At 34.2% G+C, this 19,693-nt stretch overlaps 1 protein-coding gene across 2 annotated transcripts in view; it reads right to left on the bottom strand.

Annotated features, from left to right (window-relative positions):
• Nucleotides 1-19,693, bottom strand: part of LOC123690925 (ecdysone-inducible protein E75) — an 81,222-nt gene that overhangs the window by 26,388 nt on the left and 35,141 nt on the right. Inside the window, exon 1 of one of the 2 annotated variants that reach the window (XM_045635080.1) lies at nucleotides 12,585-12,746. The exons of the other annotated variant lie outside the window; for it this stretch is intronic. Within the exon in view, the coding sequence (XP_045491036.1) occupies nucleotides 12,585-12,696 (112 nt within the window). The 5' untranslated portion in view covers nucleotides 12,697-12,746. Of the gene's footprint in view, nucleotides 1-12,584; nucleotides 12,747-19,693 lie in introns of those variants that run through there. 2 annotated transcript variants of the gene reach the window in all.

The raw sequence follows: 19,693 nt of genomic DNA, 5'->3' as shown, positions 1-19,693 counted from the left end.
TTCACTACTGTCAATATAAGCTCACCAATTTTTATATATTTCCCCTCTAAAACAAAATTTTATAATGATGATGATCTGATGATTTTAAATGTGAGCAAGTGAGCAAGTTGTCCAAAGTTGGCTAGTATAAAAAATGTGTATGACGCAGAAGCAGAGGTATCCTTGAATTGAAAACAGATTCTGGCTGACTACCTAAGTTCAATGCCGCATGTAAATCCATTGCCATATTTTATACACTATTGTCAAAATGTTGTCAAAATGTTTTAGACGTGTTATCTATTCACACATTCCATGAAGATTTTCTTATATCGCTTCTAGTATAGCTAATACCAATCATATATTTCGTGAAATACAATATTAATATTTATAATATATATATTATTACCGCCGCCCGCGCCAGCGCCGGTCAATATGTCTTATAGATAATTTTTTCATTGTAGTAGTGTAACAAAAGAATTCTTGAATGCGTTTAAATATAAATTATATGATAATATTAAAGAGTTTAGTAGTTCTAAATTGAAAACTTATATAAAAAATGTACTAGTTCAGAGAGCTTATTACAGTATTAAGGAATATATTATGGACGATAAAAATAAAAACCCATGGAGGGTTGTCGCGTAAAAACCACAGTCCACAGTTCTTTGGCATATTATGATAATAATGTACATAATATTATGTATTTTGTAAAATTAAATTGTAAAACTGACATGATTAAAAAGAGCAACTATGGAGTTTCTTGCCGATTCTTCTCCGTAGATACTGCTTTCCGAATCGGTGGTAAATGTTAAAATATGTAATGACGTTTTAAAAGTGCTTCTAGAAGAAGTCTAATTGAATAAATAAATGTTTGAGTTTGAGTTTATGTATTTAATATTATGTATATTCCAATTTCCAATACGTGCATTTCATTACGTAAGTTATCAGTGCGATAAATTAATGAAGCTATCATTACAAAATTTACCTTGTTATAAAGCTTTAAATATTGTTGTAAATAATAACATTGTGTAACCGGTCTCGTTGGATGCGTAGTACACTGGCCTGCTTGAGAGCAGGCTACGTTTGAGGTCTGTGGGAAAAGCGGGCGTGCGATTTGGAGAAATGGTCCAACAACGGTCAGCGGGCCGCCCATTGCACTAGATACACGATTCACGATACCCCCCTTCTTTTGTTTTACCTCTCGCGGTTGTATTTTTTTTCGTTTATTACTTGTTACAATAATGGTAGGTCAATTAGCTTCTTAGAGTTATTTATATGTACCATTATCTCCATTTTGTATCGAATAGAAAATAATCTTTCTTTTAAGTTATTTGAGTTTTATCAAACTCTCAAAAACGTCCAGCATCATCAAACCAATGGAATATTTTTTTACAAAAAGTAATAATGCCTACGTGCAGGCAAATTTCTATTTTATCAAGTTCAATGACATTTTATCTTTACCTTGGTTTTATCATACGTTCTCTGATCGCACTGACGTGAAAATGTGTTAGATAGTCGAAATCAACAACTTTCTAACTGGATTAGCGATACAACTATATCAGACGTATGATTTATGTATGTATAACTGAACAAAATATATGATTATAAAGCAATAGGTTTATAAAAGCCCATTAAAACATGTGAATCTGAAATATGAGAGTAAAAGAAGCACCGCATCTATGAAATTTAATCTTGCAGTCTTCCTGGTAGCTGCAGGTAATTCGCTAACGTAGGGATGTCATCACAACAACTTGCGATCGAGTGTTGTGCGAATTAAAGCGATTTTCTAGCGAATGAACGCCAAAGAGTCGCCGCCAACGGCGACCAGGCTGCTTGATGTCGATGCCCTCTTTGAACTTTCCACCAGTTAAACTTGATTATTGACACATGGCCGCTGCTGCCTAGCTCACGTTGTCAATATTACATAAGAGGGACCAGTTTTCTAAAATATTATTTATGTGTAATTAAAGGTATTCGATTTTGTAATTTTTATTATTCGATGATCTTGAAAACTAATCATTAGTTCAAGAATGTAATTCAATTGATGTAAAATTAAAAATTTACTAACAACCATTAATTCAGTAGCCACATTTAGAAATTTGATGCCAATTTAATTCAGGTTCTAGATACTCGTAAATATATCATGGTTTAGGTCATACGCATGCGTAACGCGTAATCGCACAGGATTCGCACGATGAAGCGTGCGTCCGATGCACCGGGGTGCAGCGTTAGAGCGAGACAGAAAAGTTCAATGGTATTTGATATAGTGCACCGAAGTTCTTTAACCCCTTAGCCTACCTGCAATTCCCGCGAATGAGGCAGTGCGGACGTTGTCCCTGACTATACCACTATCGGCCACGTCACTTTTTAGGTCGCCGTTGATGTAAGGATAGCATATAATAATACATAACATTATTATGTATCATTATCGACTTTATTTACTTACACGAGTGATCAACACCTACAATCTAAATGAGTGTGTTTACTCATTATGTTCACGACCGCGTTAAGCCCTTCTTAAGGTATTGTAGTCTAGTTTGTGAATACTGGATAAACTGGACATACAATATCGTCTACATCGATAAAAAACTACCGATATTTCTCTTTTTAGTTTGAAGACAGATTTATTTTACACATTTCTTATTGTAAATATCGCTACATAAACGAGTATCATAATAACGAAGGCTTATACAGTACGTTATAAGATTGTAAATTGTGCACTTTTTTCGTGTATATAGATGTTTCGTATGTCAATATAAATATTTTCTCAAATGCACCTTGAATGAATATGCCGACTATAGGCGCTAGTGATGTAACCTAAAGGTATCGACATGCGCGTCACGTGTACGACGAGCTGACCGCATGTCAACTTAATCTAGGATTTTAAAAATTCGCAGCAGGTACTGAGGGCGCGGGGCGCGGTTTAGCAAACAGAGACGGGGCAAAGAAGAGGGGGGACACTGGACTGGTTTCCGTTGTTTCGCAACAACACGGGTTCAATGACGCCTCCGCATTTATAATTATTACCTGTGTGTCACGCCGATGTATCTACGGCCCCTTCACTTCTATGATTTTGATCATTCAGACCACGTTTTGCCTAGGTACATAGTAAAAACAAAATGAAAAACTATTTTCTAAAAAATGCGTGATCAAGTGGCTGTGTTTATATTAATTATTATTTATTAATTATTCATATATAAATCTGAACATCCGATTTATAATAAAATGAATAATAAATAATAATGTCTAATTGTTCCATATTGATGTCGCTCTCCCGATATCAGGACGATAAACTCTGTAAGGGCATGCTACGAATATTTACTTTTCTACTGACCTACAAAACAGATATCAAAGAAAGTAAACTGACAGAATCAATAAATTATTCATCTACAAAATAAATATAAATTTTGTTTTGATATTGACCTCCTTACAATACTAACATTATATTTGGATAGATTTCCTTGTGGAATTGAATTGCTAAATATTAATCAAAATTTTATAGCTGATATCTGAATAAATGTATGTGACTACCAAATACCAGTCTGTCTAAATATTTTTGAAATGACATATGAAATATTCGACTGTACTGCATTTAAGCTTGTTTAAAATTTATAATGGAGCTGAACGAGTAAATATTTTAAAGATGCTATCTATACAAATTACTTATAAAAATATATTATCTATAGAATTTTCAGCATACTGCCTCTACATCGTATCGTATACAGGAAAATTGTACTGTAAGTCCGTTGGTGCCTACCGCGACGTTGACCTCATGTCTCGAACGACGACCTAACAGCGAGCGAACAAACCATTCGCAGATGGCAGCCACAAGGATAAGTTTCGTTAAATACAAGACATGAATGTATAAGATTGGCAAACAATTGAAGAAATGGGTTTGTAAAAAACATTTAGAAAGTTAAGAACAAATACTATTTGAAGACAATTTATATAATTTAGAAAAAATGGAATTAGAACCTAAAGTTTCAGCCTAGTGACAAACTCATAAAGTCGATGCAGAAATAGAAGACACCCATTAATACAGGAGTGATATACATATTCTACATGACAGTTCAGTTTCCTAGTTTGGATAAACATTAGAAATTGTTGACTATTAAAATTCTCGAAAAATCTTCGTACACAAGTGCGTTTCGTAAGCGCCAGTGTGGTCGATGACTTCGAACGTTCTAGTACATCTCTCCGCGGCGACGTTACGTAACAACGTGAAAGTCGACATGTTGTGCACCGACCACAGAGATTTCAGTCAACCATGAGCTTGAACCGCGAAGTGCTTTCTACATTTTAGTTTCAGTTGTTGGACGTTCTAAAATATTCTTTTAATTCAGGTCATCGTATCGTGTTACTGACTATGTACATTCTTATTGTTTTCTTCGTTCCCAATGGTTTATACAGCTGACATAATATCATAACGAGCATTCTACTAATAGTCAACCTCAACAATATTTATTATTTAAAACACAGCAAAAAGAAATGTCATTGCCAGAGCGTTATCAAAACTAAGACCTTTTTTATATAATTCTGGGTCAATGTACCGAAGCGATGTTTTGTTCGGCTTATCACTAGTTGCTATCGAGTGTATTATGTATGTCACTGATAATATTCACATCGCCGGTTATAGTTTTAAACAAAGAAGTACCAAGTCATAGATTTTTGATCAGCGTACCCAAGGAGCATATAAAATCGACGAAAAGTAAATAAATCTCTGATGGGTTATTACGTGAATCCGCAAACGTAACGATTGGAACCGATGACGTTATACAACAGATGTTTAATAATAGAACATTAAATGAGATACTTTGAGTAGCATATGTGTGAGTAATCCTTACAAAATCTTGGGTCAATGCACTGTAGTGTGAAATGGCAGTAAATGAGTCATTGGTCACAATATCCGTAAATTCTTAATTAAATCTACCACTTCATGATAAAATACAAATACGGAAGGAAGAACGAAAACGACCGGCCTTTGAAATTATATTTAAATGCTATAAATAACTGGGTTTATGAAATTATTATAGTTATATTTTTGTTTAGGTACTTTAAATAGGTTTTACCTGTTAACTTGGCAGGCATAAAATGGAATAAATGATTATAGCTAAGGAAGGGCAACGCCCTAGCTAGGTTGACTGCTTATTATTAATTGATACTCACAATATAATGCCGTCCGAAGACGTAATTATGAATGGAACGTGCATGCATTATAAATCACAATATTATGCATCACGTAACAGAATACAATTATGTATTAACAACCTACAACTGTGTTTCGTAGGGTCACAACTCCCACACATTTTTTTTATAAAAACAAGAATATATTTATTAGTCATCCCATGCTTAAAATACTTGAAATGACGAACAAGGAAAATTCATTTAATACCGGGTCTTTTGACATTAAGATTTCTATGCAATTTTATTCAAATTGCATGCAAAATTGTCAGTCAAGCCTCTAGACAAGGCATGTAAGTATAATATCTCGAGGCCAGTACTTTTATTTCCTCAATATTGGATTACATTATCAATTACGAGAAAAAAAAATTTAAATTAACATTAAAGTTTAAGCAACATTCTATTTCTATTTTTAAATCGAGTTGGTGTCACTGTTTTAAATGTTATACGAATAAATTCAATAGGAAGGGGACATTGTTATTGAATATATATATGCATTTATATGTGTTCTAATTGAGTAAAGGCGTTTCTTAAGGATTGGTTTATGATATAAAATCAGTAACGATTCTTTGTAATATACATTCCTGCATTATAATGCAGTGTTAGAAGAATGCTCATCAATTCAGGACATGTCGCCCGATCCTATCGCCAGCCCGCACAGGATTGTTCTAGACTAGACCTATACAGTTACTTAACGGAACCTAACCGTTTCCGCGTTCACACATTCGGTCACAATTGTTATTAATTTTGAAGAAATTTTTGGCTTTCGTTCTGCCTCCTGGCAAGTCCTATTAACCTAGAGACAGCATACAATGTATATTGTAGTCGGAACAGTTTCGGCAGCGATAGTCAAGTTTAATGGGTGTAAGGGCGTGCGGGCGATGTGATGACTGGCGGACGCAAGAATTAGTTTCCGCGCCACAGTTAGCTGATACAGGGGAGTCGTGCACGCATCAGGCGGCCAACGACCGCGGGAACTTGTAACTACATCTGCGCCCTCCGAACTACAACAGCATAAGTGCCTTATTTAAACCGTAGTTTTATAGCCTTATAGAATAACAGTCCTGTCACCGAGCGCTTTGAACCTACATGACACTGCATTCTTTACTGTGCTAATATGTCTTCCGCATAAAATTTCAATATTACCAATAGTTATATTTTATTCAATTATCAGTTATCACTGAATCATAGAAACTATGATTCTAGATAAGCCTAATTGCTGATCATGCTCGAATTTAAAACTCAATTTATGTGATATTATGTTTAAACTTTTAATAAAATTAATTACTTAAATATTTGTATAATGAGAGAATTTAGTATTAAAAAGGCAATGCAAACATTTAACCTACTTCATATTTTCATTCTCGATTACGTCATCATAATATTTCCTATAATGTACCTACCTGTTTTCAAACCAATTTATTCGATAAATTGCCAAAAGGGAGATCAGAGAGACCAGGTATTAAATATAGACTATAGAACATTCTGGGAAACGAGCGTGGAATTTCCTTGCGTTACGAGATCCCGCGTCAACGCGCGCTGAAATTAGCGAGGGGACGATGCGATGCGATGGAAATGGAAAATCGCGATGCAGCGGAGCGGGGCGCGGGTGTGGGGGGCCCGGGCACTGGCGTGCAGTGGCCTATATGCAGTGCGACGACACGGCGCCCGGGAGCGATGCACTCTAAGTACATAGTCGCGTACTAGACTCACACTCAGTCACACACCTATTTTTTCTTCTGCAGTTGTAGGGCGACGTCAAGTCTCGCTTTACAATTTCTTGAAAGGAGCCCTCGAGCTGAGGAAGATTGAAACCGACGTTCCTTACATTTTAGATTGCACTTAAAAGATTGCGCTCTATATGTACACATGTGGGTGATGTGAAAGAAACAATACATCAAACGCGCGTCGAATTGTGATAAGCTGTCATCTTTGTATCGCGCGATGTCTTCGTCCTTTAAGATTGTCGCGATTTTCAGAACTATCGTTGTTAGTTATACTTATAAACACATCTACGTTAGAGTTAGAAATCATAGAGCGCCATTCTTAAAAATATAGATAAGAATAAAATTGACGTATGATAGTTTATAAGTTAACGCATTTCTAAGAATATATGGTCTAAATTTGGGTCAGCCAGGAAGCCACTCGGCTATATATCACAAAGGATATGCACGAAAGTGGAACGGATACCGGTGACCGGTGCAATACAATGCAATATGCATAGTGCAATGGGGTGCGGTGACCGCGGAGGGCTGAGGTAACAGGTTCCGGTCTTAAACGGTTAATGATGCAATTTTTATGCAGACTAGAAGGACAAGCGACAGGTATCTTCTAAGGTGACGAAGAAAGGGATAAAGTATGGTTTTTACAGAGGAAGGCTAAACTAATCGATCAGTTATCTGCATTATGAGAACTGTTCAAATGTGGGTAAAAGTGATTGAAGTATAAATAGCTTGTTATTGTTGTAGTGAAAATGGAAAGTCAATATTAAAATTAAATATTTTTTAAGGTCTATCTTTATAAATTATACGTGTTTTTAAATACCAATATATAATAATTATATAACTATCTTACTTCTAAGGAATGTATAATATGATATTCATTTAATTCATGTCTTGTCGTCCGCGTCGTAACCATAGTAACAAAAGTGCAAATAATTTAAATTGTCTGTAACTAAATTATTAATATTACGTAGATTATTTATTAGTTCTACTAATTATTACCGTTGATGTAAATACTTTAAAATTGAAATGTAAAAAAACAACAACAATGATTTATCATTTAGCGTCATTATACATGTTTACTTCATATTTAATTAATAACTACGTAGGTGCGTGAATTTGATAAAACTTTATGTATCACGAATTTCCTTTGTTTCAGTCTAATCACTTATCGGTCAAGTATCTTTAATTATTTCTTAGAAATAATATCAAGAAAACATAAAACACATGAATAATGAACAATAATATTTCATATTATAAGACAGTTAAAAAATATATTGCATTTATGTGCAAAGAAGCAACATCGCACCGCGAATATTTTATTTGATAAAAAAACGTGATACATTTGTTATCACGTATTATGAGCCAGAAGGCCAGAGTTCAATGACCGCATTTTCCAGAATTTTATCATACACGTGTTTGTTACGATCAGGTATTAATAGCATGCGTATGTTGCTTACCTGCTATCCTATCCGGAGGTAACATATTGTCATCACTTTTCACTTCCATGTTGATAAAACGTTAAATTTAGGTTATAACCGGCGCGCGGCTCACGACAGTTTGGCGCGAAAGCTGTGACAAGCGCGGTAAAAGCGTGGGCGAGCAGGGCGCATGCGCTCCAGACCGCCAAACTAACCCCCTAACGCCCACTTGCCTAGCTTCATTTATGATTAGCTCTTTTCCATAGAATTCTGGAATGACGAACCGTAATCGTACCTTTTACATGATCTGTTTTTTTAACTTACATATTCATAATATCTTCTTCTCAACATTTTATACGATGACAGATCTAATCACAAATTCTGTATAAATAAAACACCAGAATTGCTAGACGTTTTTGGTTATTACTTTTTAAATGTTTAGAAAATCGAATGTAAAAAGGTCATAGCAGCCAATCAAATGAGCACAAATTGTAGATCAAAGATATAATGTTAAAAATCAAAGTTCACGAGGTGAGGTGGGAGAGCACGCGGTGTGAGGGAAGCGGAGGCATATAGTAAGGGGCAGGGGTCAGCTGAGTTCACGGTCGCACCACCCTCCAACCCACAGCTGCACGAGCCAACTTGCTATTTTTAGTGTTCAGCTCGTAATACAAATAATTAATTGTATTAATGATTTATCGGAATTTTCACCTAAAATATTATTTATTGGAATGATAATGTAGTTGTTATTTGTTTAATTATAACTGATGGAAAAGTAGAAAAGGTTGTATCTAAATATTAATTATAATTTATAATAGTTATAACATAATATTTACAAAATTTATGGGAATGTACTAATACGTATATGTATTGTTAGTTTATATTCAGATTTTTTAATTATCAATCTTAAGCACAAATAAATCCTTTAGGTAAAATATTATTGTGAAAACCATATCTACAACGTACAAAGAACAATATTAGAACGTCTCTTGGCGATGTCGATTTCAACTAGCAGCGCCATCTAGTGGAACATCCGTCACAATCTACTCGACGGTAGGTGGCGCTGATATTAGTCCCTCGTCTCGTTGGTAATAAATAGAATTACATTATGTATTGCAACTTCAAAGAATTTCTATTAAGACATAATTTAAAAACACATATTAAAGAATTAGAAAAAATACAATAAAATAAATGATTATACCGTAAATTATTTATCTAATAAGAAAACAGCAGCTTTCGGGATTGTTATTTCAAACCTTGTTTATAAGAAAACGAAATCTCTTCCATAAACCAATTTCCTTTACATCATGAAAAATATATTCAGCGAAGTGAAAAGGCATGGTATTAAGCTGGGGTCGATGACCTCTCTCCCTAACCTACTCTCAACGTATTTAGAGCACGTAGATTCCCGCTTACAATCAACACGGCTCACCACATCTGGGTCAACGCTGACTCAAGAAGACTTAATCATCAACTTCTACATAACATAAGCGTAACTATTGCGCAGTCGTCATACATCCCTCTAGTCAACGTCCTATTTTTACACTTAAAGGAAAACTAGGTGTAATGAACTTTTATTGTGTATTGTTTCATATATTCGTGTTAAAACAATAAGAACAAGACTATAAAGCATATTCGTTCTAAATTCGACAATCGAAATTTCGTGTAGGTTTAAAGATCTCAGGTTACCCGGTTAAGAAGTAAGCATCGCACCAAAATGCTTATAAAACTAACTAGCAACAATAAGGTTATTGGGACACTGAGTATTTTATAAGATATAGAGAAATATTGTTTTAAGAAAAAAATAAAAAACATTAATTATTGTGTATTATTGTACAATAGTTTCAAGATACATAAGTTTACAAAGTTATTATCATGTTATTATATAATATATTTTTGAACAATATAGGTATGTCAGGTTTGTATAACGAATTTAAGCATTGAATCATCGATATTATCTAACGTTTAATTACTCAGTAATCTAAAACAAATGAAAATAAGCCTCATATACCTTTCGCAAATATTGTGATACTTTTGTAAAGTGTTGAATGTTGAAATTCAATGGTTTTTTCCGCTCAGTGTGCCTGGACGCGAGGTCCGCACGGCATGACGCGAGCGCAGATCAAATTGGGGTCAGGGCGGCGCGGCCGTCGACCCGCACTAGGGCTGCCAGAGCCGCACTTATCATTGTGTTTTATTTTTAATATTTGTAAATTAATTCCGTAGGATAAAAAATAATTGGTATAGATAATAATACTATTTAGTTATCTTCATTCGTATATAAATATTATGAGGTAAAAAAAAAATTAAGAATTTAATTACAAAAATTTTAGAAAGGGGAATAAAGTTTTTTTTCAATAATCAATTATGTAAATTTGTATCTTTTGAGAATTTTGATGAACCTTTTTTAACGATACCTAAATAAATAATTTCCTGTACTGGTAAGTAAGGCAACCCTATCACTCAGCCTCGCTGTCCCCCGCCCACCCCGCAGGTCCCTGCTCTATCCATGATACCCATTTACCCCATTTCCTCCCCAGCGTACCGGATTACGCATATTATGCCACACTTATTATCGTCTTTAACTTTTCCTAGACAACTTTCGCTCGAGACAACAACCTGCACGATGGAACGTAAATAAATTATTGATATGTGATCAGATTATCTTTTTATACTTGCATATTTTATTTCTATTTCAAAACGAACAATGAATGTCCATTAAAAAAAAATAATGATTTTATAAAATTGTTTGTACCATCAATATCATTACCGTATGTTAATAATATTAAATTGACAAAATATAATTTCATAATGTCGAGCTATTAAAGTGACAATCTGACAAAATAGGGACGGATTTAGAATGACTTTAAACAGTTATTTGCGCGGGGTAAGAGGCGAGCGTGACCTAATTGTGAGCGGGTGAACGAACTCGAGGCCTTGATCGCAATACCGAGCGCGCCTGCCCGCGCTTTGCTTGCTAGCTTCGCGAGGCTACGTCATACCGACACTACCACATTGTTTCTTTACAAATCATGGCCGATATATTGAAAGTTATAGATACCTCTTTAGAGTTATTTAAAGACTTTCCATAATATTTTCAGAAATAATTACAAAAATATGTCAATTGAAATTCTACTTAAATTACTTTGTATACAAACATTCCAAATTAGTTTTCTGTATACTGGCAAAAAGTCAAAATTTCAAGTGGACAGCGAAATGAAGCAGTCAGGTTGTAAGATATATCGCTCATGAATTTAATCTTCAGTGGCATAATGTAAAGTCTAGAATTTGTATTCACAAATTTTGCCAAGTGACGTTCGCTTTTAAGAGAGAAAGAGACAGTGAAACCTAGTTAGCGGCTGCCGGTAAGAATATAGAGTAGTCGTTGCGAAATATGCGTTGTCGCTATTTGTATATGGGGTTTTGGCGTGCGAGAATGGGATGAATATATGCCTAAGTCACAGTGAAGATTATTATTAGAGTATCGGCGCTAGGTTATTCTGAGGCGACCTAGATATCGCATGGGGCCGTTGACCGCGGGCCCTCGCGGTGCGCGCGGCCTCCAAAATAAAATGGCATTCGGCGATGGGCTCTACTTGCGAAATGCAAGTTGCGGCTCGATGCTGCTGCCTGCTGCCGAATGACAGCACGGACTCGATCAATTTGCAAATAATGCAACAATGATTGACAAATTAATATTCGCAGCGGGTCAACAATTATCTTCAGTTGCATATCTTTTTATATGTACATATTACAATTGTAATCAATGTTTTATATTGTTATCATAACTAATCAATTTAATAACTAAGTTAAATAATATTGAGTTGCTGTAGTAAAGAGTTGATAAAAAGAGTTTAAGTTGCGTTAGTAAATATGTAGTTGAAAATATTTATATATTTATTACTATATTTAAAAATAATTAATATTATCATATGGAGAGCGAAATTAAAAGGCAGGCTGTGATTAGCAAAGTCCAATATAGCTAGAAGGCCGAGGGCAACGAACTCTGCTTGACCCAGATTTGCGGCCCTCGCTCCGTCCCCTCCCCCCGCTTACCGAAACGTCGTACCTTACGTACTTCTCGCGTCACATGAAAGTGAAAAGAACTTAATGCATCCCTTGAGTATTTATAGTACGTCACATACAAAAGAGAAAAGCGTCGAGGAAATTTAATTACGAAATTAAAAAACAAGTGTTAGATGACTGGGTGATAAAGAGGATAGTGATCGTGAATGACAAAACAATAGATAAGAGGTATGAACAGCTGATCGGTATCGTCGCTCACCTGCAAGCACTCTGCCGAGCAGGACGTCGTTGTCATTGGGGGTCGGGTCAGCCGGGGTCGGCTCCAGGTGCTGTCGACGGCACTCAGTCACAGTCATGTCTGGGAGGCGCATGGGCCGGCGCGGTATGGGCGCGTGCGGCCGGCGGCGGCGTTAGCGCGAATGGCGCGAGTCTCGCTACGGCGCTCGCCAGCCGATACAGGGGCGCCCGTAGCACCTCTACGAACCGCCCGCCCCTACGAACTCCCCTTACTATTCTGGCTATATCGTTTGTTTGTTTGTACTTCTTTTTACAGAACTTGAATATTTTATTTTGTCATCATATCGATATAAATATTCAAATCGTGTTTATTTTTTGAGGGGTTGTTACATACATATTTGTGAACACGTTACAATTAAATAGTATATCGGACACTTATAATAAAGTATAACATATCCATTCAATGCATGCATTCACTTAGATTTTCCATAAATAAATAAATCTAATCCTTTATTTAAAGGGAAGGCTTAAGATATTATTATAAGAAAATTGTTAAAAAGCTCAAAGCTCTCTTTTTTGGCCTATCTGATTACGATTGCAAAAGAAATAACGTAAAAAGTACTCTATGAAAATATTGTTTTAAATATTTTCAACATATATCAAGAATACTAAAACAACTTACTACTTATTTCGGTCACAAGACAAATATGTTGTTATCGCCTATATATTTTTTGGGACATAGAATCAAACGTACTTGAGTATGAATTGGGTCACGCTCACTCCGGCGTAAGTAACATACCCTCAAATCACTCCAGCGTTATAGAGGTACTAACATGTTTATTGTTCACTCTATATTTTTGTGCCTCGTGTACAACAGAATCCTTTAAGCATCCTATAATACTATAAGATCTTCAAAATCCCATAAATAATGGAATCTTCTTTTTTAATTTCATCAAATTTTTGGCTAAAGTGATACTTGCATAGTATAGAATTGCTATAATATTCAGTAAGTATATAACTTGTATCAACGGATGGAGACATGTCTCCTATAACACAGGACATTTCCTAGCATAGGAGACATTGTTCAAATATCGCAATTAATTGTACCTACGGTTTATATTTTAGTTATATGTAAGTTATCTCATACTTGCAAGCACATGTATATTTTTTGTTGTCAAATAAAGAATTTAACATTATGATATAAGCTTGCAGATAAGTTTTGGGTATTAGAAAAGTTTCGGTCATCAAAACCATCATAATTTATACATCAATATGTAAGAAATGAGCGAATAATAAAGAAATTTCACACCACTGTGTACTAATATCTTAAAATGTATAATCGAGAATTATATGCATACATATTAATTGCTGGATGAGAAAATTTAATCTTGTTTAGATCCAATGTCTTTTCTGTCTGTCTTTTAATTCATTCATTCATCTCTATTAAAACATTAATCCCCATCAAGCGCGCTTAAACAGCAAACAAAAATTGTAGTGACGGGTACAATAAATAAAATTAAATCACTCGGCATTATTATCAGGCTGATATCGCGCCCAAAAAGTCAATCAGTAGCCGCTGCTCGAGATCGGAAGCGTCCAGTACAACCCACTGAACTGAAAACCTAAATCTAGAATTGGCGAATCGTTCGAACGAAGTCGCGTTTATAGGCCAAGGCGACTAATTTACCGCTAAGAGCTCGTTCAGCCGTAAATATGACATTTTTATTACCGCCGATAATTCTATGCAACGAACTAAGACTAGTGTGTTTTCAGTGACGCACGTGTTGCTTAACGTTCGCTGAAGCTGGGCTGAACTCGCGGACATTATGAAATTTAAGCTCTGAGAATATAATTGCGTTCCCCATTACAGTAATACATTTTTAATTTACTATATTATATTCAGTTTTATATGTAAGTAACAATGAATATCACCATACTTGGAATGTGTGATGTTACGGTTGTAGTAATGTCGTAGTAATAACCGTGACATTAATTTAAAATTATGGTTTAAACTCGTTACGTATCGTTTATATACGTTCTTGTATATATTTTCTTTTAATAATATATTTTATAGAACTAATATTGATAATGTTATAAAACATTAAAGGTTATATATTATAAATTGGTAGGTATTGTATGCGTTTAATTATTGAAACTATACTTTTGAGTTTTTGCACAGACTGAACTCAAAATCACATCCGACTATTCAGCTATGTAAAATTAAGTCAAGACTAATTTATAATTTTTCGCATATTTACTAGTAAAGTGTAAATTGTATCACATATTTGTTTAATTATATAATTTATTATGTTCATTCATTTACATACATTTACGTCTGACTTATACATATGTTCGCCATAGTACCCTTAAAAAAGTGAATATATTATTCCGTCTATATTCCAATTATACATGAATTAAATATTTATTTCAAATCCCATTCAAATATGTATTACAATTATTATTATACTCAAACAATAAACGACCGTTATCATTCATACAGTTTACAATATAGTGAGCTTAAACGAACTTTTCCTTGAAAATCTTTCACGCTCCTCGGTTGGTCCTGAAGACTTTTAACTATCAAACAAAAATAAATGTATTTTTAAGTCTTCACAATACAAGGAGATCTTTTGTTCTACGAAAACTCCCAAAATTTCAAACAATATCTCAACAAAGTTATGAAATTGAACTATAATACAGAAAATTTCAAGTTTCTTAAACAAGACTCTTTCAGAAGAAAATAAGAAAGTTGCTTTTTGTTTACTCTTTAAAATGATTGTATCCATTTGACGAGTAATAAAATATTAGGTAACTTTAAAACAGTATTTGTTATTTGTTATAGTGATAAAGTGCAGTGTATGTTCTCTTTATACTGTACTCAAAATTGACTTATTTAGAGGCACGTATGTTACGTCAATCTAATACTCGCTCTAACAATAGAACAAAAGTTAAAAGCTCTCTACATCCGAAACGTTATATAGAAGTAGTGATATGCAAAGCCTCAGGTCAGAGTTCGGGTTACGCTGAAGCCAGCATCAGGTCGCGCTGACGTCATTCGGGGTCGTTCACCTTTCACCCTCCACCCCCAATCGCCCTATATTCGAGCAGTAACACTCCGTATTGGAATTAATAACTATATACTCTGGCAAGGGACATTACGTTCAACCAACGACATTCCACGTTACATTTAATAACGAAGTAATGGTTAGAAAGCTCGCGATGGAACAGACATACTAATAAATAATGTTTTTACAATTCAGTTGATGTGAAACTGATATTTCACATAAATATTAGTCCATATTAGTGTATTGCAAATTCTTATACTCAAACTACAAGAAAATATATAGGCCATACATGAAGTAATTTAAAGCAAAACGTCGACATTTTACAGTGAAAATAATTTTTAAAGATACCTGTGAAAATTAATATTTTTATATTCCTCAACGTTGTATTTCGTTTCTTTTTCTTTCAAGATTTTTTATTGAAACAAAGCAGACGAGTTTAATGGGTCAACGACGCTCCAGACGGAGAATGTTATAACTTATAACAATGCCATAGCAAGGCAATCTCGTCACAAGAAAGGATTTATTCGCTTTTGGGGTTCCGTTCCACAACGAACGGAACCATCCCAATATATCATTTACTAAACCTTCAATTACCTTCATTCTTAATAAAAAAAATTCTTTATTTTGATTAGTGTTTGTTTTTAATAAGTTTTTCTACTTATTTATATTTGTGATTAAGAATAACTGTTGTTTTTTGGCTTTGTATTAAGAAATTGTTTAACGAAACATAATATTATGACAAGGCCAAGGTATAATAATTTAATTGTGTTCACTTTCTAGAAGAAAATACTGAAATAAACCATTTGAATTCTAAATAAATATGATGTCATTGGTAAGGCAATAGTCAATACAAGTCGATCGTTACTTTTACTTTGAAAACGTAAACAAGGTTGTTATTGCAACGCGTAGTTGTCGGGTGACTGTCAATTAACTTGCAGCGACTAGGTTCTACTAGTTACCGTGAGGTTTTCGACCCCGGCGAGGAAAGTGGACCATAATGGCATAGCACTTTCATTTTCGCGTAACTCTCACCGACGCGAGTCGAGATCGAAAGTGTACTACTTTGGATACTGCGTGCGCGCAGCCCCACCACTACGCCCCAACTTTCTTACGTCAATGTACGCTTTCTTCTGATAGAATCGCTTCGAGTGCCACTTGTGCAATTCGCTTTCTAATTGCATTGTAATCGCAGCGTGACAAACGTTGTAAAATATTATTATGCGAACATCATAACGAGCTTTTTGACTTAATCACTATCTAGTTAAGCATTATTCTTCTCTGGGGCATGGGATTTAGTAGTGCCATTGCTTTCACAATACAAAAGAAGCTTGATAAGGAATTTCATGAGAAATAATCAAATTGTTAGTAAACAGCGTCATCGTGATATCAATACAATAATATGAAAGATTACTCATCCTGATTAGATACATAATTAAGATTAAAGATAAATCACATGACACACATACTTTCTTATTTTCAGTGTCGTAGAGGTAAACGATTCTTATAACCGTGTTTTTTTTTTAAATTAGCTCATACGATTATCATACTGATAATCTAAATCTTTGGCATATTCGTCATTGTTCAATAATGTTGTAACAATTCATAAATTAATATTATGTTTATGGTATTACTTATTTTCTAAGTCTATGCATAAATCATACGGTATTTCATTTTATTTTAAAGAAAATAAATCAATTATAAGATGTTTTAAAATCTAAATTTTGTGGTAAATTGAGACGATCATTATTGTAGGTTATGGGTTCCTCTTTATGACATTATTTTAATGTTTAATTGTATAGATACACACATTACTCATAGAACGCCATCTTGTATCATTCTAAGTCAAACTTACTCTAAGAAGTACCTGTGCAGTATGCGTAATAGTGGAAACTAGAAAGTAATAATACAGCAGGAGCGTAGCTATCTGCCGTATCAATTATACGGGGCCCCCGCACCAAGGGGGCCCCCAACGTGCGCTTTTGTGAGAAATCTTTACCCTTCCTAAGGGCCCCCAAACAATTTTCTATTCCGGGCCCCGCCAAGGCACGCTACGCTTCTGTAATACAGGGTGATGTTTAAATGCATTTAATGCAAATGAAAGTCATGTAACAATGAAGAGAAAAAAGAATTGTCCCATACTGGGTTCAAATGCAGGTCGGTATTGTATGTTCCTAAAACCACATTACCAAAGCAGCATTATTTGTGATAATAAAAACTTAATATTAATCTGCTGCTTGTACGAAAAGTTTGTTCTGTCATATCTTCAAAACAATAAACAAGAGTGTTTCCCCTTAAATGATATGATAATCATTCTTAATAACACAAGTCGTTAATTTTTTTTATATATTACAAAACGGCCTAATTAATAGGCTACTGCCGTTGATCACAGTTTTAACAGTTATAAACCGATTAGTGCGTAATATAAACTATTGGAAATGAGCAATAAAGTAATGTGGTTTTGCATTCGATTCGAGTACACAATATAATCCAATTAAACCGACAAGGAAATTTACATATTCGTTAATTACTCACAGTTATTTTAATTCAGAATTAACTGAACTGAATTGAATGTAATATTTCCTCAATATTATGTTTAAAAACGTAAGTTTGTAAATAGGTCACACATTTACTTTCCAATGTTTTAAAACTCTCTCGTGTTGGTGATCATATCAAAGAAAATCAATGAAATAAAATGGTAACATCATGATCTATATAACTATGTAAAGCTGAAGAGTTTGTTTGTTTGATCGCGCTAATCTCGGGAACTACCTACTGGTCCGATTTGAAAAATAGCCCATTTATCAAGGAAGGCTATATAAAATGACCTCGCTAAGACCAACAGGAGCGGAGCACTGCGGGTAAAACCGCGGAGCACAGCTAGTGTTATATAAATTGCAATATTAAACTATGTATCCGCTGTAAACTGTGCTCCGTCCCAAGTTATGCTTCTATGTAAATAGTTTCGGGGCTAATATTATCCCAGATGGCATCAATAAGCCCAATTATAGGTCAACGACAAGCCCCATATAGAATTTAGTTAAATTTTACAATGAACTCGAAATTAAAAATAAAATAAAAAATAAATTTTATTAGCATAGGTGCGCATGTAATTATATAAGAATTAATAAATTAAAGGTATACTGCCTTTAAATAAGTGTTCATTAATGGAATTGAAACATCTTTACAACACTTCTTCATCTTTTATTCATAATATGTGATAATAATTTATAAAGTGTACCGAAGTGCAGATTGAACTAATAATGTACAGTCTGATAAAAATTGTTTTATTAATAATAGATTTTTCTATTTAAAAATCAATGATCATGAATTGTCTTACGTTAAATAGATTAAATTGCAAAATCTCACAAATAAAAACATTTACACTGAACGTTTACGTAAAAGTGTTTTATGCTAGAGGCGGTTGAACTATAGCGTGTCTTAAAGTACTAGGTACTAGTAACTTTAACCCCAAAATGTTAGTAATTTGTGTCTCACAAAGTTCTATTTAACGATACCCAATCCCAAGTATGGATAATAACATTTTTATATTAGCCTTGCAAGCAATGTAGTACAGCAAAGTTTTTGTTTTGGGGCCAAGGATTTACATCAAATGGATAAAGCTTCGTTTCAAATACTTTATTCAAGGATTATTGAACGTCTTTGTCATTCTATTTCACTTTTGTGTTGTATTTGTAATGGTACATAAAACTGTTAAATAAATAAAAATAAATAAAATAAGTATCTTGTAGATCAATTTAACACAGTAACACATATGTAGATACTTAGATAGATACTTTCAATTTTCTAAAATAGTAACAATTCGTCACTATGTGTCTTAGCTATGTGTGAATAAACTCGTATAATTCTTTCGCTTTGAGAAGTCTACGTTGTTCGTAGCACAATGTATTTTTGTAAAACACATTTTCTATTTAAGTATTTCATACATTAACATTTGCTTATATTTTTGTAGACTAGAATATTCCAATAAATAGTAGATGTGGCCTTAATCGTATTCAACTTGGCCTATTTTAAACAACTAGATACACTGGAATAAAAACAATCAAAA

This window comes from Colias croceus, chromosome 4 (assembly GCF_905220415.1).
Source record: "Colias croceus chromosome 4, ilColCroc2.1".
Lineage (NCBI taxonomy): Eukaryota > Metazoa > Arthropoda > Insecta > Lepidoptera > Pieridae > Colias > Colias croceus.
The sequence above is the reverse complement of the archived record's forward strand: the minus strand, read 5'-3'. Positions and strand labels throughout refer to the sequence as shown.